The sequence below is a fragment of the Orycteropus afer genome, unplaced genomic scaffold (assembly GCF_000298275.1).
Source record: "Orycteropus afer afer isolate SDZICR_OR568_19922 unplaced genomic scaffold, OryAfe1.0 scaffold00126, whole genome shotgun sequence".
Classification (NCBI taxonomy): Eukaryota; Metazoa; Chordata; class Mammalia; order Tubulidentata; family Orycteropodidae; genus Orycteropus; species Orycteropus afer.
The window spans coordinates 4,950,416-4,974,926 of NW_006921713.1; the positions used below are offsets into that span (position 1 = coordinate 4,950,416).

Consider the following 24,511-nt stretch of genomic DNA (forward strand, 5'->3'; position numbering starts at 1 on the left):
CACATTGCTGAACTATGTATCTATCCACTTGAGGGGTTTCCATTTGCAAATGACACTCTCTTTTAGCTAATTCTCCTGCTTACCTACCTAGGTTAGTATCTCTTAAGCAACAGTTTGCAGAACTTAAGCTTTTCTTTTTTTTTAGTTGAAAAACCAAGGCAGTATCATGAGCAGGAAGAAACACCTGAGATGATGGCAGCTCGGATTGACAGAGATGTGGTGAGTATAACAGTCATTCTTAGGACATTCCCCACCCCCATCAGAGCAAAAAAAAAAAAAAAAATTCACGGAGAACACACTGTTAATTGGGGAAGAAAAATAAAAAAAGAGATGCTTTACGGAAACTATTTTCTACTTCCAGTGGTGGTTATCGTTGTTATGTGCCGTCAAGTCAGACCCAACTCACAGTGACTCCTCCTGGGATTTCCGAGGCGGTATCTCTACGGAAGTAGATTGCCCAACCTTCCTTCCTAGGAGTGGCTGGTGGGTTTGAACTGCCAGTGGTTGTCAGACCCTTTGAATTACAATTTTTTCTTAATTTTTACCAATATTTAATCATATTGTACAAGGATTTTGATAAAAGAACTAGCAATATTAAGTACTTTACAAAATAATTTAAACTAAATTATCAGATTTGAGGGGTGGTCCAATTTTTCTTTATTCATTGTTTGTAATTCAAAATTGAAATATCTTTATAATATGTGTTCTTGACATTTATTAAAAATATATTTTAGCATATCTCAAAGGCAGAGTTAAGTGACATTTTTTTAAGACTAGATTTGTAAGTATTAATGCTTTATAAAGGATAAGGCAATATTTATTTTTATTTTTCCATAGTAGTTTACTTACACAATGACAGTGTCCCGTGATATGATCATTGAATATCATATTAATGCAATTTTTTAAAATAATATGCTTATGTTACCATTTTGGACTATGCACATAGAAAGAAATACTTGAAGGAATTTGAAATTTAATTTATATATCACACTATTACCAGTTATATGTTTATTAATTCAAATTTGTAGTCTTCAGAGAAATGTCATGTTTCACACGTACTAGAGAAAATCAACTTAGATCGAGTGTCCCTAGAAGTATAAGTGCATCTTCTGGCAGCTCTGGTGGCATAGTGCCTAAGGCATTTGGCTGCTAACCAGAATACTGGCAGTTCAAACCCACAGCCATTCCTAAGAAGGAAGGTTGGGCAATCTACTTTTGCAGTGATACTGTCTCAGAATCCCAAGGAGGGTTCACTATGTGTCAGATCCGACTCGATAGCGTTGAGTTTGGTTTGGTTTAGTTTGAATTCCGTATTACTGTGTAAAGAAATGTATTAATATCTTTTATTGTAGATTAGCTATAAGTTTGTTTGGTTATAAAAATATTCTGTATACCTTTTATTCCAAGAAAGAATATTGTCAGTGCTTTATTGAAGTGTTTGGGGGGAAAAAAACAGTGCTCTTCCAGTAAAACGTTTCTTGGAATTCCTAATGTTGAACACTATGAAAAAATTAGAGGTAATTGAAAATAATTATCTGAGTAGATATGGTAAGTGCTTTCTTGATAGAATTGAAAAAGTAACAAAATTAGGCAAAAGAATCATAAATGTCAGGCTTCAGCCTCAGGTATATTTTGTTTAATTCTCTTTCTTAGAATTAGGGATAAAATTGAAATTTGCCTATTTCGTTTTTAAACTTCTTTATTATTTTTGTTTTTTCACTGACAGTGTACAGACAAGGCAAAAATAGTTTTATTGTCTTTTATGTTTTATTCTGTAATTTCTAATTCTAGCAAATCTTAAACCACATTTTGGATGACATTGAGTTTTTTATCACAAAACTCCAAAAAGCAGCTGAAGCATTTTCTGAGCTTTCTAAAAGGAAAAAAACCAAGAAAAGTAAAAGGAAAGGTCCAGGAGGTAAGTTGGATTTTCTTTCACTTTTCTGAAGACCAGTAAGAATTCCAGTGCTAAGCAAAGATTCTGCCTTTATTACTACTCAACAAAGCTCTGATGACAATGAAGTCAAGGTATCATTTTTAGTTTTGGGGTAGCAACAGAGATTTTGGCAAAGATCAAAATAGATCCAGGGAAGAATCCATTCTGATTCTGAATTGACTGCAGTGAAGAAAGCCCTGGGATGCTTTATTTAAATCACAGAGATTCTGAGATTCAGGTAGTTTTCATTAATAATTATAAAATCAGCTTAAGTTATAGCTGAACTTGTCTCATATTTAGATTTATTTGATTGTAAATATAGAGTCTCATTTTGTTAAAGGAGTGTGTTTTTTCATTGAAATAATTGGGAATGTGAATGGATTTGAATTTTGTTTTTACCACAAAATTACAAAAAGCCCATAGAAGTCACATACAAAGTCATATACAAGTTAACTTTTAAGTGTGTTGCAGTTCAGCTGTTTAAAATGACCTCAAAATATATAAAATTATAATTATAGAAGTAATTTTCATACTTCTTATGACAAAATGGTGTACATGGAAATATATAAAGCATACCAAGAAAAAAAAACTCACTGCCATCGAGTCGGATCTGACTCATAGCAACCCCTCCTTGGGTTTCTGAGGCGGTATCACTATGGAAGTAGATTGTCCAGTCTTCCTTCTGAAGAGGCTGGTGGGTTTGAACTGTCAGCCTTCTGATTAGCAGTCACATGCCTTAGACTCTACACCAGCGGAGCTCCATATAAAGCATAGTAAATAAATATTCCTTCCATTACAGATAACTTCCTAAATTTTTTCTAGCTCATAGCTATGTCATAAGTATGTGACCTGCAGATTTGTCTTGTAAATCTTGTAAATCTGCAAGTGCCTCCCTTCTGCATGTTCCAAAACTAAATATATTGCTTCCTGATGTCTCAAACCACTTACTCCTTAATTCATTATGAAGGGTACACTGTTCTCCTGATCACCCAGATTCAAAACCATAGCTTCTTGTATGACTTCATTCTCTAGCCTATAGCTAACATCAGTCTCATTTTCTCAATGCTTCCTGCATCCAGTTTTTTCTCTTTTCATTTTTATAACCAGTATCCCCATTCAAGATGTCTTCATTTTTTTTTTAATCCAGATTCCTAAGCAATCTTCAATCCTACACTCTTTCCTAAAAGCCTATAGTCCTTCTTTGAGGACAGGCATCTTAATTCTTCATTCTTCTACTATATAATGTTCATTCTATGTTAAATTGATTTAAGTCCAACTCCTTACCTTGGCAGTCAAGATCATCCAGTCTAACCTTGAACTACCTTTCCATTCTCATGTTTCTCTGCTTTTATGTTTGGTGTGCTGTGTACGTGCAATTTATTTTTTTCCTTTTTTGTGCTCATTCTGTTTTTATTCAACCATGTTATTATTCCTACCAACTTACCTTGGAACAAACCTTTCAGATTCCATCTTAAATGCTGTTTACCCATGAACCATCTTTTCAGTATACATTTCTCCATCTCTCAACTAGATACAAGCTCTTTCCAAAACATATATTTGGTACAGTTCTGTTATTTATTTACTTATCCACCTCTTCTATTAGATTTTAAGGACCTTAAGGGCAGAACCTGTAATTTACTCATCTTTATAACTTTACAGTGATAAACACAATCCTTGACAGGTAGGAGAGATACAGTGTATATTTATGAAATTGACTTGTATAATTCATCATGTATAAGAGTTAAAAACTAATTCCCTATCAATTTGAGTCTGACTCATGGTGACCACATGTGTATCAGAGCAGAACTGTGCTCCATATGATTTTCAGTGATTGACTTTTCAAAAGTAGATTGTCAGGCCTTTCTTCCCAGGAATCTAGGTGAACTCAAACTTCTAACCTTTCTGTGAGCAGCCAGGTAAATTAACCATTTGCACCACCCACGGACTCATCTGCTAAAGGATAGAGGAATCCTTTTCAAACATTGAATCTTCTTAATTTGTTACAAACTAGGAGATATAGTAAAGTAAAGAAGTAGAAGAATAGCTGATATAGTCATCAAAGTTTACAGACATAAATGTGTTTTTTCATTTAATAGATTTTCTTTGAACTTTGCTCTCATCTACCCCCTGCCCTTATTTATTTCACTAGAGGGAGTTTTAACACTGAGGGCAAAACCCCCACCTCCTGATGAATTTATTGACTGTTTGCAAAAGTTTAAACATGGATTTAACCTTCTGGTAAGTAAAAGTTACTTATGTATATTTAAAAGATACACACATGAAATTTAGCCAGAGTATTCCTGATTAAATTAAGAAGTGAAATTTTTTTTTTTAGATTTTTATGTATGCTTTCATTTGCCTTTAATTAGAACAACAAATTGTAAAATATGTATATCTATCTAACAGACAGTAAAAAAAATAATGACTCAATTTTTTTTCAAATAAACTTTCCTAATCATACTCTAGGAGCTCTGGTAGCATAGTGGCTAGAGCACTTGACTGCTAACCAGAAGGCTGGTGGTTCAAACCCACCAGCACTCCTCGGAAGGAAGGTTGGGCAATCCTACTTTCGTAGTGATACTGTCTCGGAAACCCAAGGAGGGGTCGCTATGAGTCGGGGCCGACTCGACGGCACATAACAACAACAACAACAATCTTACTCTGTCTAGGATGATGGGTACACTAAAAGTGAAATTAAAACCCACTACCATTGAGTCAAGGAGTAAAGAATTCTTCCTCTGAGTTTGTCTTGGAATGTTTTGAGTGTCTCTCTTCTAGTCAATTGTATCATAGTATTACAAGTTGTAAAAATTGCTTTTTTTTTTTTTTTTTTGTAATGTTATAGGCCAAATTGAAGTCTCATATCCAGAACCCCAGTGCTGCAGATTTGGTTCACTTTTTGTTTACTCCACTAAATATGGTAAGAGAATATAAATTTAAGAAAATAATTATTCTTAGTATGTTTTTTAACCTCAAGAGCTGGATTTCTACATAGTTTTTCTTCATAAACTTTCCTGGGTATTATTTGTCTTGCCATTGAGAACATATAATTTGAAAGCTTAAAAGAACCATAAGAGATACATCTAGTTCAAACACCTCATTTTATAGATGAGGAAATTGATGTCCCTGACAGACCTAGGGAAATGCCAAAAAACAAAAATATGTTGGATTCTAGTATTTCAGCATAGAATAGATGGATTCTAGTATTTCAGCATAGACTAGTATAACATTCTCAGGGACTTAAACAATATAGAAAGTTTTCTCTTTCTCATGAAATAGGCTCTCCATGAGTGGTCTAGGGATGTCTGGATGGTTTTGCTCCATGAAGTTATTCAGAAACCGTGAAGTTATTCAGAAACCGTGAAGTTATTCAGAAACCCAGGTTCCTTTCTTTGAGATGGTCCTTCATCTCCTGAACTGTCTCGAGTCAGCCAATCATTAATTAATTAATTAATTAATTACTTCAACAAATGTTTTTGGAGAACCTGCTCTGTGCCTGACACTGCAGTAGCTTATCAGGAACAAAATAGACAAACATCCTTACCTTCTTGAAACTTATGCTGCAGAGGAGCAGCCAATAACCTAAATAAATGTGTTTGCTGAAAGATGAACACTCTGTTGCAAGTAAAGCAGGGGAGGGAAATGGGGAGTGCTCAGAGTGTGTGCATGGCTGCATGTGAGTATGTGAGTGTGTATGTGTGTATGTTTGTGTGTGTGTTGTAGAATGTTACACTTTTAAATAGAGTGGGCAAAGGAAGGCTTCACTAAGAAGGTGTCAGTTGAGCAAAGGACATGAGGAGTGATTCATATCCATTTTCTGAGGAAAGATAGTCCAGTCAGAGAACAGCTAATGTAAATGCTCTAAGGAGATATGCAAAAGTCTGATCTTGTAATACATAGATATCATGACTGGAACACAGTGAGGCAGCAGGATATTAGAAAGAAATGAGCTCAGCAAGGTGTCAAGAAGGCATGTCATGTTTATCCTTATAAGTGATCCTAAGGCCTTTGACAATTGGAGGATAGTCAGCAGAAAAAGCTTTCTGTGGCAGAAATGTTTAGAAATTTGAGGGAAGAAGGGACTAAGATAGCTATTGAAATAGTCTATATGGGGAGATATAGGGTATCTTGGATCAGGAGCATTGGCGGTGGTGAGAAGAAGTCTGATTCTAGTTATAAACTGTGGAAGCAACAAGATTTACTGATAGATTGAGAATATAAATGATGCCTTCAAGGATTTGGCCTAAGACTGGAATGATGAAGTAATTATTAGCAGAGATGGGAAAGATTGTGAGTAGGACACGTTTTTGGAAGCAGATAAGGAATTCAATTTTAGAAATACCAAAGTTGAGTTGTATACAGGGAGAAGTTTTAAATAGGTAGCTGAATTTAAGGATTTCAAGTTTGATAGAGAAATCACGCCTGCAGATATATATTTGAGAATCATCTGCCAATAGAAAGCATTTTAAACCAAGAATTGGATGAGATCACCAAAGGAGTGATTGTAAATCAAAAGAAGAACATAGACTGGTGGAGCCCTGGGGAATTTCAGTGTTAGGAGAATGGTAAGAAGAGAAGGAATTATCAAAGAAAATTGAGAAGGGCCAGTTAATGAAGGAGAAGAACAAGGAGAATGTAGTATACTGGAGGCAAATGAAGACAGTATTTCCAAGAGGAAGAATTAAGCAGCTGTGTCAAATTTCTGTGTGGTGAAAGCTGGTTTACCTCTAGGTCTCTGTAACACCATACAAAGGCAAGAAAGACTCCAGGGCAAATAATTTTGTCTTTAAAAATGTAAATCTAAACTGAAACAGTTAATTTCTGCTGATAACCAGTTGTCATCATTGTGCTTACATAATTCCTCATATACTCATGCTTAACTAAAAGAATATACTCCAGCTGGTTGTTATGTGTCCATCTAAAATATAAGGGTTCTCTCTGTAAAAGGAAGATGAAGAGAATTGATACATGGAAGTCAGAAGTTTTTGGCATGCCTACTTTCTGACATACAGAGATGTAATACAGTTTCCTCCCAGAAAACTCCCTGTACAGATATAATCTGTATTTGCATGAGGTATAATTTTTGAAGCTAATGCAATGGTACATTGGGAACAATTCTTTGTCAAGTTCCTGCGTGATTTCATGTGTTTATTGGTCAATAGGTTATACCACATATGTCATGTCCAGTAGCCAAGGTACACATCTCCATTTTCTAAATTTTCAATAGTCAGGTATGCTCTTTACTAGTAAGTTTAATAAAATAGGTATACTTTGTTCCCTGTTTTTATTTCCTATATTTGCACATAGTGTAATAACAATTTTTCTAAGCTTACATTATATACAACTGTCTTACCTGATAGGGCAGCTGAGAGTGTTAGATGGAATAGTATTTTAAAGGACATACAGAAAGTGCTGGGCTTTGGGAAAAGCTTGACAGCAGAAAGTGTATGGAACACACGTCGGCCCCACACCCAAACAGATCCCAAAAGAGTATGGGCTGCAAGTCACCCTTTTCTCCAGTTCCACAAATTTGATAGGTCTTTCCACTTTTCATAAGGGAGAACAAGTGAGAGGGGGTAAAAAGAAGAAAGAATCTTTTTCTTTTAAGTACTTCCACCATGAAAAAGTTTCCTGTTTTATGGGGTAACACAGGAATGTATGGAGGTGTAGAAAAAGATTTACCCTATAAAAAATATTATTTATAGTAAAACAATACCAGTAATGGCAAAGTTGTTACTGCTATGTGATTGCTCTGTGTATCACTTCTGTGAATATTTTTAAAAGGAATAAGTATTGTAGTCATATAAAACAACTAAATTTCAGGAATTTTGGTTTAAAGCATATTGTTGTGACTTCTTTAATATTTATAAAAATGGTGCAATTTCAATATTTATCATAGATTTTTTACTTGAATATCAGAAAAAGTAGAAAAAAATAGAGAAATCAAGTAACAAAAAGGAATAAACAGCATCCTTCTTTCCTCAAGGGTAACTAGACAAGGTCCAAAGTAGACTATTAGATGATCATTGCTTTACAAACAGAAAAGCAGGTAACACTGTCAACATGAATGTCAGAAGCTGGGTCATAAGCATAGAAGATGAAAAGTCCAAGACTACATCAGTAATTTATGAACAGTGCCAAATGTTTTTGCTATATAGAGAGCATCAGATTTCTACTTCCCTTGCTATTGTTGAATAACTTGCTGTATAAGCTGTTTTTAAATCTTAAGAACTATACATATTCAAAGAAGCTCTGGTGGTGTAGTAGGTAAGACATTTGGCTGCTAATCAGAAGATCAGTGGTTCAGACTCACCAGCTGCTTCATAGGAGGAAGATAAGACAATCTACTTCAGTAAAGATTTAAAATCTCAAAACCCATTGCGGGTTGCTCTAAGTCAGAATTGACTCGATGGCAGGGAGTTTGGTTTGGTTTGGTATACATATTCAAAGAAACCAATATTAGCTCATTAACAAAATTTATGCTCTTTAACACATTTAATGCAATCTTAGTTTGAATATTAGAATGTATTTAAAAAGCAGTTTTTGCCACTTCTTCTCATGCTATTTACAGTCTTTTACAGGTCATAAACAGATATGTTCATTGCATAGAGTTTAGCTGTGAAATAATGGGACTTGTTTTCCTAATATGCACATATTAGTCTGTGTGATTAGGTCTAGGTCTAAAAACATTGATTTATTTTATCTTTGCCTTTCTCAAAAGTAATTCCTTATAAATAGTTTCCCCAGGCATAATTCCTTTGGTGCTCTATTTAAAGTTACACCTACAGGGTCCCAGACATTTTACTTGGACAAGGGAATGGGAAGGGACACTTAATTCAGGACCTGCTCCAGGCCAGGCAAAATTTAGTGTCTCTAAAGCTTGTGAGTCTCTCCCCTTTACCACCAGCATGTATATACACAAGCATACATATATTCACAAATGCCTACTCACATTCTTAGGAGGGAACTGTGGCCCATGGCCTTTTATTTACATTTTTTTTTTTAGGTTTAATTCTCCTGTTAAACCAAAATTTTAATTTTCTTCCACATCTTTACTTTAATCCCTTATGTTTGCCTCTTAACAATCCCTCATTATTCACTGGAAATCCTTATGGGGCTTGGAAGTTAAAAGTTACTGTGCCAGTTAGTCAGGGTACATTTTGTTCTCAAATAAAAGTCCCTTACCTCCCATAGCCTTCATCTTTTCTTTTATTTATCATCATTCATTCACCAAACATTATGTCTTCTACAATCCAAAGTCAAATAAAAATAAGCCTTTGTCCAAGCTCTCAAAGGAGGGAAAACTGAAAAATAAGTCATAAATTATAATGCATTGTATTACTGGCATGCATAAATTGTTTTGAGAACATGGGGGTGGGGAGGGGCATGCATCAGAGTTATACTGTGGGTTTAAGTTTAAGCAAAGGTTCCCAGAAAAGGTGGTACCTGAGTGGAGTTCTGAATGGTGAAGAAAGGGCCTTCTGGCAACTGGGTACATCATACACAAAGACACAAAAGATGTATAAAACAACACAGTATGCTCACAACATGAGGATGACTGGAGGGAAATTGACTCTTGGTCTGGAGCCATTAAAAAATCTTTCTTCTTGTGCCATATCTCTGAGAAGGTGAGATATTTATGAAAGTGTTCTGGTTTCTGCCCTAGAAGATAACTACTATCCCTTTTGTCAGGATATCACTCCTGAGAAGTAAATTTTGAGCAGTTTTTAGAATATACTTATTTTGCTTATCAGAGAGTTACACCTGTTTATTTGTTTCTGGTAGTCCTTAAATTACCCATATAAAATCAGGGCAATTTCCTAGAATTAAATTCTGGGAAAAAATACCCTTGATTCAGAGTGCTTATTCTTCTTCTCTCTCCTCCTTCCATGGGTCTTTTTGTTATTGTATGCCAAAAACTTAAGCCTTGTTTCTCTCTGTGGTATTTGTTTCTAGAACTGCTTTTTTCAAGTTTGGCACAATACATTTATCAGTAGGGATGCCAGAATAAAAACCCCTGCAAACCCACTGCCATTGAGTCAATTTTGACTCATAATGACTCTATAGGACTGAGTAGAACTGCTCCATAGGGTTTCCTGGCTATAAATCTTTAAGGAAGCAGACTGCCTCATCATTCTGTGGAGTGGATGGTGGGTTTGCACTGCTAACCTTTAGGTTAGCAGCCAGATATTTTAACTACTGCACCAACAGAGCACCTTTATCAGTAGGGATACATATAGAAAAAAATTCAGGGAGAAATAAACAACCTAATTTAGAATTCTCAGGAAAGTCAATGTTTTTCAGGGAAAGTACAGTCATGAAAGGTGTTAAACTATTAACTTTTCATTAAATTATTAGACACCATTGGACTGGGCATTTAGTAAGCTGTTTTTTCAAATTCAGTAGTACATAGCATAGTATAAAAATTTTAATTTGTATATATAGGAACAGTGCCTGTTTTTGCCATAGGTTTTTGTCTACATGTTTCAGAAATACACAAACAATAGTCAACTTCTTGCTAAGTTTTTTTCTATTATCGTTTTAGGTGGTACAGGCAACAGGAGGTCCTGAACTAGCAAGCTCAGTACTCAGCCCATTACTGACTAAGGATACAATTGATTTCTTAAATTATACTGTCAATATTGATGAACGCCAGTTGTGGATGTCATTGGGAGAAACTTGGATGAAAGCCAGGTAAGCATATATGAGTTTAGGATTTGATACTTGTAATACTTTAAGTATTGTTCTTTGTTTTTTATATGGCTCTAAGGAGACATTGTTGGACCTTTTTACATATGAAGGACTAGTTCTTAGAGAATTAAAAAGTCTAAACCCTTAAAAGTTAGAAATATAGTAAAGGAAAAAGAAGTGTATGAAATGTAAGTCATAATAAGTATGGGAAATGAGTTGTAAACAAAATACTATTGAATTGGCATGGGGGAGAAGTAAGGAAGAGGAGTTAGAGAGAGGATAGTTAGCGTTCAAAGAACTGCTATTTTAAATCAGTGTAAGATAGTAATACTAGCAAATATTTACATAGTGTTTATACAGTTTTTTGGTATTCTTTTATGCACTTTACATAAATATTATTATCATCTCTATTTTATAGATGAGGAAACTGAGGGACAAAGAGGTTAAGAAATTTGCCCAAGGTCTCATAACTCAATGGCAGAACTGGAATTTGAACCCAGGCAGTCTGGGTTTGGAGTTGATGTTAATAATTACTTTGTTAAATTGTCTTGCAACAGAAATGTATTCTCACAAATACATAGCAGGGAAAAGACCTCCTCAGAAGAGAAGTATGATTGAAGACATGAAGTAGGGAAATCAAGAGAATGGAGTATGAGTTTGGGTTTAGCTAGAATATAGACTTTTGAGTAGTTGGTGATTGTGGAGAAGGGAGGGAGGAGGAATGGTATTGAGTCATACAGATGAGCAACACTAGGTTAAGAAAGACTTCTAGTGCTGTGCCAGGGAAGCATGGTTCACTAGGGTGGAGAGAACCAAGGAATTTGCAAATGGGAATGTGGCATTATCATTATATGTTTTAGAACGATCAGTCTAAATAGTTGAGTACAAAGAAGACACAGACCAAAAAAAAAAAAAAAAAAATTAGAGGATGAAAGACCCTTTGGGTTGTTAATGTTATGGTAGAGGTTTCTTATTAATCACTATTCTCCTGGACTAGAATAGTGGCAGTAGAAGTGGAAAAGAGGAGGGTGTAATTTTAAGAATTACATACTTCTCAATTATGGAAGACAAATTATTAACAAATATTGAGCAAAGAAAGTTATAAAAATATTTCTAGTTATATGTGAATAAATATTTTTTCCATTCCTTATGTACCCAAATATTTTTCTCTCATGGCTTTAACTAAAGACATATTTGGACCAGCTGCATAAATTATTATAAATTATTTCTATACTGTAAGAGTCAGTCCTATAGTAAATCGTTCATTATGGTCAATTGGAAGTTTGTCTTCCTGATACTTGTGAATAGGATACCTTAAAAGTAATGGGCCCACTCATAAGTTTCTTTCTCCTTCTTTTCTTCTATTAAAACACGTAAAAAACCATTCTCATTTATTTATTATTTTTGGACTTACTTTGGTAACTGCTTCTTTTAGAATGTGGTTTACACTTTGAAATATTTATCAAGCAGAAAATTCTTTGAAAGCAATGCAATCATTGCTTTTACATTGAAAACATCCTTTGAATACATTTATTTAGATATCTTAACTATGTAAAAGCCAGTTAAATGGATTTCTTAAATCTAGTGTTATGATTTTTTGATAAACTTAGGCAAAATATTTTAGTTTTCTTATGAAGTTTATTAAATTTATGAGATATTATGGTACAAAAGTAGCTTAGACTCTTTCATTTCCTTTTTACATCCTACTTCAAGTAAGAAAATTAATACTCATTTGAAAAAAATACTTCAAAAGAATACATATTATGAGCTCTTGACTTGAGAAAATGGTCATTTCTGATCCTAGTTATTAAGAGTATTAGTTAATGGATGTACAGATTTAAAGACTTATAAAGATGAGAAGAATTATGAAAGTACATACCATTCTGAATAAAATGGTTCATTTCATCGTAATAGAAATATATCAAAGAATTAAATCCTAAATGTCCTATTTATTATTTGTGTGATTTATGTGTTTAGAAGCTGGTAGAAATAAGTGTCACTCAGAATCATTAAATACTGAATGCAAAATAATTACAGATGAGTGATAACCTGACTTTACTGATTAAAACTCAGCTGATACATTTAATTTATAACATAGGTCATCTGTTCATTTTAGAGAACTTCTTAATTAAAAAAACACAAACCCTAAGAATATATGGGCTGTTTCTCTTTTTGTTGTTGTTGTTGTTCAACTCTGTGTGCTTTCTTTCTTTTATTGTGGTTTGGCTGGAAGTTTACACAGCAAACCAGTTTTTCATTCAACAAGTTGATCTCACCTTGCTTCATAACGTTAGCTGCAATTCCCTCAATGGAAAGATATTTCTAATAATGAAAGCTTTCATAATGAGGGGAGAGGAGTGAAAGGAAAGATTACCATATGAGATTATTTTAAATACTAGAGAAGTTTAAATGTTCTAAATACTTACCATACCACAAGCTACACAGTCACTTCCTATTCAAACTTTAAATAATCTATAGCATAGTGCCTAAGGTACTTGACTGCTAACCAGAAGGCTGGCGGTTCAAACCCACCAGCCCCTCCTCAGAAGGAAGGTTGGGCAATCCTACTTCCGTAGTGATACTGCCTCAGAGACCCAAGGAGGGGTTGCTATGAGTCGGGGCCAACTGCACGGCAAATAACAATGTTAAAGTTGCAAAATTGAGTTTAATGGAGAATTGAGGCAATATTGATGTGAAGATCTGTATAGAATCACTGACTATTTCCTTCTCCTGTTGCCCTAAGTCGCCTTTCCCTCACCTCTTTGTCATGTGACAAAGTTAATGCAGCAGAATTCAGTCTTCCCTTTGGGCTTCACTTTATTGGTACCAGTACTAGTATACAGTAAGTCCTCAGCTTATGAACATCTGAGTTACAGACAAATTGTACTTGTGCTTTAGTATTATGTAGATTTGTCCACACTGAAACAATTCAGCCACCTCCTACTCCCAACAAATTCATCACAATCACCTTCACTTGCTGCATGTGCAGCTTTTAAATCATGGAGAAGTCTTCTAGTCTTTTCTTGCACTAAGGCTTGTATGTACCTGTTCTGCTCGACCTACAAATTCAGCTTAAAGACACATTTAGGAATGGATCTAGTTTGTAACCCAGGGAATGCCTGTAAATATGTTTATGTTCTCTTTTTGGGTGAGTGGAAGACAGATAACATATGTGTCATTTTTGGCTATTTATTTATTTTGTGGCTAGCCTTTCTGAAGATAGTGGTAAGTGAGCATGGATACATTTCTTAATTCTATTATTTATATCTTTTAATGTCCCCATTCAGAGCAGAGTGGCCAAAAGAACAGTTTGTTCCACCATATGTTCCACGGTTCCGCAGTGGCTGGGAGCCACCGATGCTGAACTTCATGGGGGCACCGAAGGAACAAGATCTTTATCAACTGGCTGAGTCTGTGGCAAATGCAGCAGAACATCAGCGCAAACAAGAAATAAAAAGATTATCTGCAGAGGTGAGATTTTTTTTTTAATTGTGATTTGGATGAAAGTTTACAGATCAAATTCATTTTCCATACAGCAGCTCACATACACTTTGTCTCATGACATTGACTGCAATTTCCCACAATGCAGCAGCTCTCCTCCCACTTCTCCCCATAGTTGTCTTCCCTGTGCCCTTCTCTCCCATGCACCCTTGACCCCCAAGCTGTTTCCCTGTGCATATCCCTTCTGATTTCCCATAATTGATCTCTCCAAGGAGTGTATCTACCTAATGTAAAGTGTTCAGCTCATATGCCTGTCTTTTGTTTGGCTGGAAGCCAGAGGAATGGGTTCAGTTCCAGACCTGGAGTGTAGCTAGGGACCATAGTCTTAGAGGTGAGATTTTTAATGTCACATTCTGTAGGTGGTGGAAAACCTATGTATTCTCCAGTAATTCTCATCATATGTTCCCATTTTACCAATCTGAAGATTGTTCTAGAATCACTACTGAATGTTCCCCTTTCCTGTTACCCTAAGTTACCTCTCTTTTACTGCTTTGTCATTTTCTGACAGTTCTCTTTTCCTATAAATCCTGCCCTCACCCATATCATCCTCTTACAGCCTGTGAGCCCTCACCCTGGTGATCTAAGTCTTTTTCAATTGTGCACTTTCTCTCCTTGTCAAGGAATTGCCCTATTGGCCTTTTATCTTTCTAATTTCCTCTCCCATGTTCAGACCCTGTCAGTTCCCTGGCCCTAGCTACTCTACATCTGCCCTAAATAGCTCTTTCCTCAACTCTGCATTTCCTTTCTTATTGCCTCATCCTAAACCTCTGGAGTCCTGTCAGCCTGGATAGAAGGCCATAGTCTGCTGGAATTAAGTCCCCAGGCTCAAATGATCATTTGTAACATTATCACATCTTGAGGTGATCATAAAATAAATCATGTCTTTTAAGTAGTTATTAAGCTTTAGAATATAATCTATTTGGGGAGCAAATTGTGGGAATATAATTTGATATGTAATCTCTTCACATTCCTTAAAAAGTGATTTTTTTCTTTTTCTGTGAGTTTTCACCTTCTATCAGAAAAACGAATTGAATGTTGATTAAAGCAGAACCAAACCCAGATAGCATGATGAGAACTTGAAGAAATAGGTAAATGAAGTCTAGTTTGAAGAAGAAAAAGTAAATGCTGACTAGGTCTTCCTTGAAATCTTGTTCACTTGTTTATTTAATTATTTAGAGCAATTTTCTTACACTACCATGGGCTTTTATAATGTGGCAAACATCATGTGAAGGAGTGAATTAGAAAACCATAGTATATTAAATCCTGTGGCCTTACTTTTAAGTAGAAACATTTATCCAAATTAAATTTCTTAAAATCATTCCTTTGGGGAACTATAGGCCATCTCTGGTTTATAAACATCAGACTTTTGTACAACTACCTATAGTTACGAACTAACCCATGTAAAGCCTATTATATTAAAAATTCAGCGTACGTACAGTGGCTTGTAATAACAAACAGGACCTACTTTGTGACACATATCAAAGCATTATTATTTTGTTAAAGACATTTTAATGTATCTGGAAGTGTTCTTTTGATGTTTTTTATGCATAGAACAGTGCACTATATACTAAGACAAACACTTGACTAATGATAGATACGAACCGTAACTTACTTTACATACAAATTTAACTTGAAGACAGACTTAGGAATGGAACTTCTTTGTACTCTGGGGGCTACCTATATTCTCTGTACAATAACACAATATTAGAGAAGATTGGTTAAATTCTTACAACTTTAAAAATAAAACATACTGCTTTGGAAAAAAACATGTTTTCTAATGTAGTTGTTCTCTCATATGACTGCATGTCAGGAAGAAGTGGATGCCATACTTGCCCTTCCCTCTAAATGAGAGTTTAAGATGACCTCACAGCTCTAGGCATTGACTACAGACATTTTCCCTGAACTATGTATTTCATAGTTCAGTCATTAACACTAGAGTTTTCCTTTCTAGAGGAAAAAATATAATCAGACATGGGATTATGATACACTTACTGTTACTATAGTTTTAGCTGACAATTTTCAAATCATAAACATTTGCAGCTCACAGTTTTCATGTCTTAAATAAGAAAATAGACCCTTTTTTATAATGTGTGCCTCAAAAATTCACTTTTGTAGATTTTTTCCAGTTCATATATTTAAAGAGAAGAATGTATTCTGGGTTTCCAGTGTAGAAATTGGCCTACTCTCACTGAATAAGTAATTTTAAAAAAGAAATTATTGCAGTGAATTAACGTTTTCCTCTTGTAAACTATAGTCCATTTTATGATTTAAGTATTTTTTCAGAGGTTTTTTAAAAAATGAAATGAAAAATGCCTGCTAGCAGTTCTAGAGGATTTCATGCCTTGAAGTTTTGTTGGAAAAGAGGCCAAGTAATGATGATTTAAAATGTATGAAAAATGCAGTCATCCCTTAGGAGAAGTTTTATTATGATTTATTACTGATGTAATAAATATATTTATGACCAGACTTGTGCTATTCAGGATCTGGTGATTTTGTTTAGAATTGAGAGGCATATAGGTGGTAAGGAATGACAAATATGGGTGGCAGGACTCTGCTTCTATACTTCCCCTGGACCAGGAGCAACCTTAAATGAGATCATGGAGTCATCACAGTTAGTCATTTGTCATCATTTCGCTCCTCCCTTCTAGTATCTCCCCCCCAAAAAAAACAAACTCACTGCCATCGAGTCAGATCCAACTCATAGTGACCCCTCCTTGGGTTTCCAAGGCAATATCACCACAGAAATAGATTGCCCAACCTTCTTTCCCCAGTCACTCTGAAAATCTGGTGATTTTACTCTGTTTTGTCCAGAGCTAGACAAAAGGTGTGAGTAATCCTAACAGTTTCTTACACTCCTCCCGTTACAGCAGTCTTTAATAAAAAAAAATTACTAATCATGTATTGTTTCAACACTCTTTTTGTTGTTGTTGTTATGTGCCGTCGAGTCGGCCCCGACTCATAGCGACCCCTCCTTGGGTTTCCGAGGCAGTATCACTACGGAAGTAGGATTGCCCAACCTTCCTTCCGAGGAGTGGCTGGTGGGTTTGAACCGCCAGCCGTCTGGTTAGCAGGCAAGTGTCTTAGCCACTATGCTACCAGAGCTCCCCAACACTCTTAGGGAAATAATAAACTAATTAATTGAGCTGAAATATTTAAATGAATGAAAATGGTTTATTTATATTTGTGTAAGTATAGTATCTTAATGTATATTCCAGAAGAGTAATACAGTGTAGGTATTTTGGCATCAACACTGACTGGTCCAGTGGGAACATCCCACCTATTCTGTCTATGGATAAAGTCATCCCTACTCCTGTCAGCTGTGTTACTGGATAGTCTAGTGTCTAAAACGTTCCTAAAACAATCTTAATTTCAAATATTTTCTCCCAATTGAAATACCCAAGGGCTTCCACTGCCTCAGTGTCTATTACACATCTCCCATGCTTCATTTTACTTATGAAAACAGTATAAAGTGTTTAAGCCATTTTTTCTGCTCCAAACTGAGCATGTATCTCAGTAGTTTTAAAACTATGGTTCTCAGAGACCCCTAGATTTCAGCTATACCTGTTGGTAGCACCCTATCAGCTCATATCTAAATTGTGTTTATTGCAAAAAAAAAAAAAAGAACTCAGTGTTCTCTTATTTTGGATGATCAAAATGATCAAATGTAGTTGTACCTTTTTGTGTTTCCCTTAAAAATAAATCTGATAGTATATAATAATGCTACTGTTAAAAAAATTAAGAACAGTGTTCTGTATACGTAAAATGAGAAAAATCAGAGGATGTTGCAATTTTAATGCATAGAACTAAAATGATTTTCATATGACAATATTTGCTAGAGTGGTTTAAGAAAATCTGTTTCTTAAACATAGAGAGCAAAGGTTAAAGGCTTTTTTCCCCAAATTTTATTTATACAAGCTGTTCAAGACTGCCTAATACCAAAATTACCTATTATTGAAATTCCTCATGATGAAATTTATTGTTTATACCTTGTCATTTCCAGAATGAAGATACAGTCTTTACACTAAAGACTTTTATTTAATATAAAGAGGTCTTTGGAAAAATATATCAGTTCCGCTTCATAATTTATGAGCGTAACAATAAATCACTTGAAAATGAAAATTGTAATCACGGTGTAGTGGAGGGTTTTTTTTGTTGGCTGACTTCAGTGCTCAAATAGCATGTGGTGATTCTTCAATCTCTACCCCTCTGTTTTTCAGCAGTCCAGTGTGTCAGAGTATTCTCCAACTGATGGATACGCAGTCAATAACAACATTTACACAAGAGGGCCCCATTTGGACCAAGGCGAAGCTTCTGTTGCTATTAAGCCAACTCCTAATCGCCATGTAGATAGGTAATGCTTAATGGGCCATTTGGAGAACTGTGGGTAGTTATCTCTGCTTTAGTGCTAACAGAAGTGACGTGTCTGCATTGTCCACTACTTCTTTGAACTTTCTGTCTGTTAATTATTTAATGAAGTCGTAGCCATTTCTTTATATAACTAATCATGATGAAAAAAAATGTCTTGACCTCCAGTCTATAATTGTTAGTGCAAAAGCCTCTGGATGATGTTTTTTCTTTTTAAAAAGGTACTTCTGACAAAATCTGAATTAAGGAGAAAGAAGAATGGTTTTGAAACTCTCCATTAGTTTGTACCAGATGCTGTCTAAAGATCTTTCCAGTTCTCTAACTATTAACAAAAACAATTTCCATTTTTCTCTTTCCCCAATAAAAACAGACTTTTATTTACATTGAAAAGTTTAAACTAAATATAAACTAAATATTTTGACTAAGTTATTTCCTTATTTGCATTACTGCTATTTCATCTTACTGTATTTTAGTTTTACATTCTAGTTTTATATTTCACTTACCTTCACATATTTTCACTCTTAAATTCAACAGAGACAGAGACAGAAAATCGGATTGGGGAAGAAGGAAAACAGTTAGAATTGGTTCACATTTTCAGTCTTTTTTCCCAGCCACAACAAAGTTTATGTAGAGACCAAGTCATATGCGAAAAAAGAAAATTAAAAAGAAAGTGAGATATTGGTAACAAGTATATAGAAGGATAATCATTCAGATGAAATGGGGTATGGAACTTGCCACTTTCCTACTTCAGAGCCTCCTTTACCATAAGTATTGAATGCCTTTTATATCTTTTCAGTCTATTCTTTGCTTAATGGAATCTAAAGAAGTAGGTTTTAATTTTTTTTTTCTCTCAAGAGTGGTGAGAAAGGTAATAATTAAATAATACTTGCAGGAATTATGCAGGTATTATTTTAATTGTTGGGAGCTCTGGTGGCATAGTGCCTAAGGCATTTGACTGCTAACTAGAAGGCTGGTGGTTCAAACCCAACCGCCACTCCTCAGAAAGAAGGTTGGGCAATCTACTTCCTTAGAGATACCACCTTGGAAACCCAAGGAAGGGTTGCTAGGAGTTGCAAACGACTCAACAGCAGTGAGTTTGGTTTTTTGGTTTATTTTAATGGTAACAGTAATATATTCAATTGAGTACAAAGAAAATTCAGCAGGAAGTAATATATTTTTAAAATGCCAACATATGAAAAACAGTTTAAATCATTTAAAAATGATTTCATTGAAGTTCTTCATGACTAACTCATTACTTGTCACAATATTTTATTTTTTCTTTCCTTTTCCCTTAGATATGAGTATATTATAAATTATTTCGGAAGCTCTGGTGGTGTAGTGCCTAAGGCACTTACTTGACTGCTAACCAGAAGGTTGGTGGTTCAAGCCCACCAGCCAGTTCTCAGAAGGAAGTTTGGACAATCTGCTTCTGTAGTGATACCATCTTGGAAACCCAAGGAGGGATCGCTATGAGTTGGATCTGACTTGATGGCACATAACAACAACAACAATATAAATTATTTCAGATTAGTAATTCTTACTTTTTTTTTTCCAACTACTCTAGTAAATCAGACTGAGTCTCAGCAGCTAAGTAGCTGGAAATCTGTTTGAGTACATTTTTCATGTGTGTTCAGAGTTAATACATATTGATTGATATAGAAAACTTTTTTTATGTTCCATTTTGAGATCACACCTAGCACAATCTAGGCACTCAGTCAGTGTTTGTAGACTTATGTTATTAATAGACTAAATGACTGAATTACATGCATGATACCATATCCAACATTTCAGAGTCACTGCCTCTGTCTTCTTAACCCGCAAATCTATTAGGTATAATATTATCTATGGAATAACTTTCTGTCACTTGTTTTGGACAGCTTACCACAAAGTCTTTTAAAGTCTTTATAATCTTAATGAAATATTAGGGTAGTGCAGTCCCTGGGTGGTGCCATTGGTTATTGACCTTGGCTACTAACCAAAAGATTGGAGGTTCAAGTCTACCTTCAGGTACATTTTGTTGATCTACTTCCCAAAACTCAACCATTGAAAATCCTCTGGAACACAGTTCTACTCTGACACACATGGGGTCACATGGGTAGCAATTGAGTAGGCAACAGCTGGGTTTTTGGTACCTTTGGTAGTTATCTCTTTGTACCCCAGGTTGTTCTAAAATGGATTCAGGCAGCTCAAACAAAAATCAAACGCACTGTTGTCGAGTTGATTACGACTCATAGCGACCCCTCCTTGAGTTTCTGAGGTGGTATTGGGTATTAGGTGTTAAATATGAAAATCATTTTAATTCTATGCATTAAATACTAGGTATTAGGTGTTAAAATTAAAAACTAAATAATGAAATAAAATGCAAAATTAAACATAAGAATAAGAATTAAAATATATGAAGTGTAAGGGTTAACACAGTGATTGAATTTTCAGGTTTGTATCTGAGGTTCCTGGTTATCACAAAAAGAGAAACATGATCATTTGATATTAGAAAAGGGAAGGTTTATGTATTTATGTACATGTATGCATATATATATATATATATATACACATACATGTACATACATACCACACACATACATACACACACACTACATATATGCATTGCTTAGGCTATACAATGCTTTCTCTACTACTAAATTTTCAAAAATATTTGTCTTATGGAACTTTATATAGGATGTGATAAGTGGTGTAAGGGACATTACTTATTAATAGTATTTTTTTTACATATTCAGTGAATGTTGTGGTAAATTTAATAAGATTTCTTTTATTTAGTACTGTATTTTTCACAAATAACATGAACCTCTTATATTTGTTTACTGACCACTCCTTATTGGGAGATAATTTTATAAATATGCTATGCTAATGTTTTTCCAGCAACATGTTAAAAAAAAAAAAAAATGACGTAGTCATGCTTATGAAAATACCTCCCAGAGGAGGGAGCAGTTGGCAAACACAAATGTAAAAGACACTTGTTATTTTGAAAAAATACGGCAACCTTTGATAAAAACCCACTGCCATTGAGTCAATTCTGCCTCATAGCGACCCCCATAACATTTCCAAGGTGGTAAATCTTTATGGAAGTAGGTTGCCCAGTCTTGCTACTGTAGAGTGGCTGGCTGGTGGGTTTGAACCATCAGTCTTCTGGTTAGCTGTCACATGACTTAGGCACTGTGCTACCAGAGCTCCTTTTTGATAAATAGGAAGTTAAAATGTAATTTAGTAAAGAAAATTCCATGAACAGATATTCAAGTATCTGCCTTTGTTGTTGTTGTTAGTTGCTGTGGAGTTGACCTAATTCATGGTGACCCATGTGTGCAGGATAGAACAGCTTCATATGGTTTTCAGGGCCATGACCTTTATGGAAGCACATCACCAGGTTTATCTTCTGAGTTGCCTCTGGCTGGTTTTGAACCATCAGCTTTTCAGCTAGTAGTTGAGGACTTAACTTTAAGTTCATACCAACTGGAGACTCAGGTAGTCACAGTTTCTCTAGAGAAATATTTTTAAAAAAATATGTTGCATAGGTGGTACATTGCATATCTTGATTGTCTTTATGGATCCCATCCCTTAGCTAAGCCTAATAAGAGGTAGGTGTGTTAGACTGGGTTCTCTAGAGTAACAAAACCAGTAAAGCTTATATATAGAGAGAAAGAGAAATTTATCATAGGAAAAATGGCTCTCACACTTATAGAAGCTGGCAAGTCCAAAGTTCTTGGATCAAACGTCAAGCTGGAGGCTTTTCCCAACTCATGCAGCTGCAGGGGCTGAGGAGCTCAAGGTTGGCAGGCAGTTGGCTGTTGACTCCAACAAATGATGAATCCAAGATCTCCAGGCCAAATGGTGTATTGTTCACTCACAGACAGTTGTAAGCAGCACAACAGAATCCCGATCCACAGAAGAAGAGTGTCTCTTTCCTCAGGATGTCCATAAATGTACTGGAAGTAGGCCACACCCCTAGGGAAACTCCCTTTCAATGGATTGGCTGCTCAAAACATATACATCTGATCCCATCATGGGAATAACCACATCACAACAGCTTAAACCACACAGAATTGTGGTCCAGCCAAGTTGACACACAGCTCCAACCATCACACTCAATATCTGATAGACACCTGGATCTTTGATGTTGTATGTTGCTAAGAAAATTTATCATATTGCACAGACTATTTGAAAGTCTGGTCTGATTAAAAATACACAGAGGTTTGCAATATTTTAAAAAATATTTTTGGTGAAAGTTTACATAGAAAATCAGCTTCTCATATGTTGTTGTTATTTGCCGTCAAGTCGGACCCGACTCATAGCACCCCTCCTCGGGTTTCCGAGGCACTGTCATTACGGAAGTAGATTGCCCAACCTTCCTTCCGAGGAGTGGCTGGTGAGTTTGAACCACCATCCTTCTCGTTAGCAGTCAAGTGCCTTAGGCACTATGCTATCAGAGATCCTAAGCTTCTCATATAGTAATTTCTGTATGTATCATTCGGTTACATTTTTCACAGTGTTTCAGCATTCTCAAAATTTCCATTCTGGTTATTCTGTTTGCATTAATCTAGCTTCGTTGTCCCCCCTTAGCTTCTTTCTCATCTTTGATCTAGGGTAGATGTTTAACATTTGGTTTCATTTAGATACAGGACCATGGTACTCATGGGTGATGCTATTTTATGAATCTTCTGTCATTTGGCTGAAAGATGACCTCTGGGGATAGTTTGAGTTCCAAATTTAAGGAATACCCAGAGTAATAGTCTTGGGGTTCCTCTATTCTCTAGTGTTTAATAAGTCTGGCCTTTTTTGTTGTTATTTAGAAATTTGATATATGTTTTACATTTTCTTCCATTTTATCTGGGACCATCTGTTGTGTCTCTGGTTGGAGTGATTGGTAGTGGTAACTGGGCAGCATCTATTTCTTCTGTTATCAAGGTAGGTGAGGCCATTGTTCATGTAGAGTATCAGGCCTGTAGATAAGTTTCTTCTGAGTATTTGGTTTCCTTCTTTATTTTTCTCTGGAGAAGTAGAAACCAATAGTTGTATCTTACATGCTTGCTCACAAGCTTTTAAGACTCCAGATGCTGCTCACCAAAATACAATGTAGAACATTATCTTTATGAACTATATTGTGCCAATTGACTATGTTGCTCTATGCAACTATGGTCCTTAGCTCTCAAACTTAGTAAACCAGCCCCACAAGGTATTTGCTTATGGCTAGGAAGTGTAAGTGTGTCCCTTTGAACTTTATTTTATATATGAATATAATACAGCACACATAAATGTGTATGCATATGTCTACAGATACACCTATACATGCATGCACATATGTATATTCATGTCCTATACATATATATGAATATATATCTATGTAACCACACATATTTTTTAGCTGTTATTACTATTTTTGCAAAATTGTATATATTATTACCAAATCGCACACACAAAACCCACTGCCATTGAGTCAATTCCAACTCCTAATTACCCTGTAGTACAGAGTAGAACTGTCTCATAGGGTTTGCAAGGCTATAAATCTTTACAGAACAGACTACCATATCTTTCTCCTATGGAGCAGCCAGTGGATTCAAGCTGCTGACCTTTCAGTTAGGAGCCAAGCACTCAAACACTTCTCTACCAGGCCTCTTTGTATGCATTGTAGCATACAAATCTTATGTACTTCTTAATGTCATATTTACCTTAGTCAAATCATGCTGTCTTGACCCTTATTCAGTATTGCTTTCACCATCACCAAAACTAACAAGTATCTGCTGTCTAGAAAATGACAGTAAAGTGAAGGAAAGTGACAGACAGCCTTCTTCATCCCATCCTTAGTAACCATGAAAGAAAGTTGCTTTCTATATGTATACCTATTCTTATCTTTTTATGCTAGTGGCATCATACAATGTTTGTCTTTTTGTGATTGACTTATCCTCCAGATTCATGCATATTATAATATACTTTGAGAACTCTCAGTTATTGCTTATGGCTTCATAATATTCCATGTTTGTGTACCACATTTTGCTTATACATTCATAT

At 35.3% G+C, this 24,511-nt stretch overlaps 1 protein-coding gene across 1 annotated transcript in view; it reads left to right on the top strand.

Annotated features, from left to right (window-relative positions):
- Positions 1-24,511, top strand: part of EPS8 (epidermal growth factor receptor pathway substrate 8) — a 100,680-nt gene that overhangs the window by 44,020 nt on the left and 32,149 nt on the right. Inside the window, exons 8-14 of the mRNA XM_007944455.2 lie at positions 146-219; positions 1,792-1,918; positions 4,086-4,174; positions 4,782-4,856; positions 10,482-10,630; positions 13,915-14,098; positions 18,346-18,479. Coding sequence (XP_007942646.2) covers positions 146-219; positions 1,792-1,918; positions 4,086-4,174; positions 4,782-4,856; positions 10,482-10,630; positions 13,915-14,098; positions 18,346-18,479 — 832 coding nt within the window. The remainder of the gene's footprint in view (positions 1-145; positions 220-1,791; positions 1,919-4,085; positions 4,175-4,781; positions 4,857-10,481; positions 10,631-13,914; positions 14,099-18,345; positions 18,480-24,511) is intronic.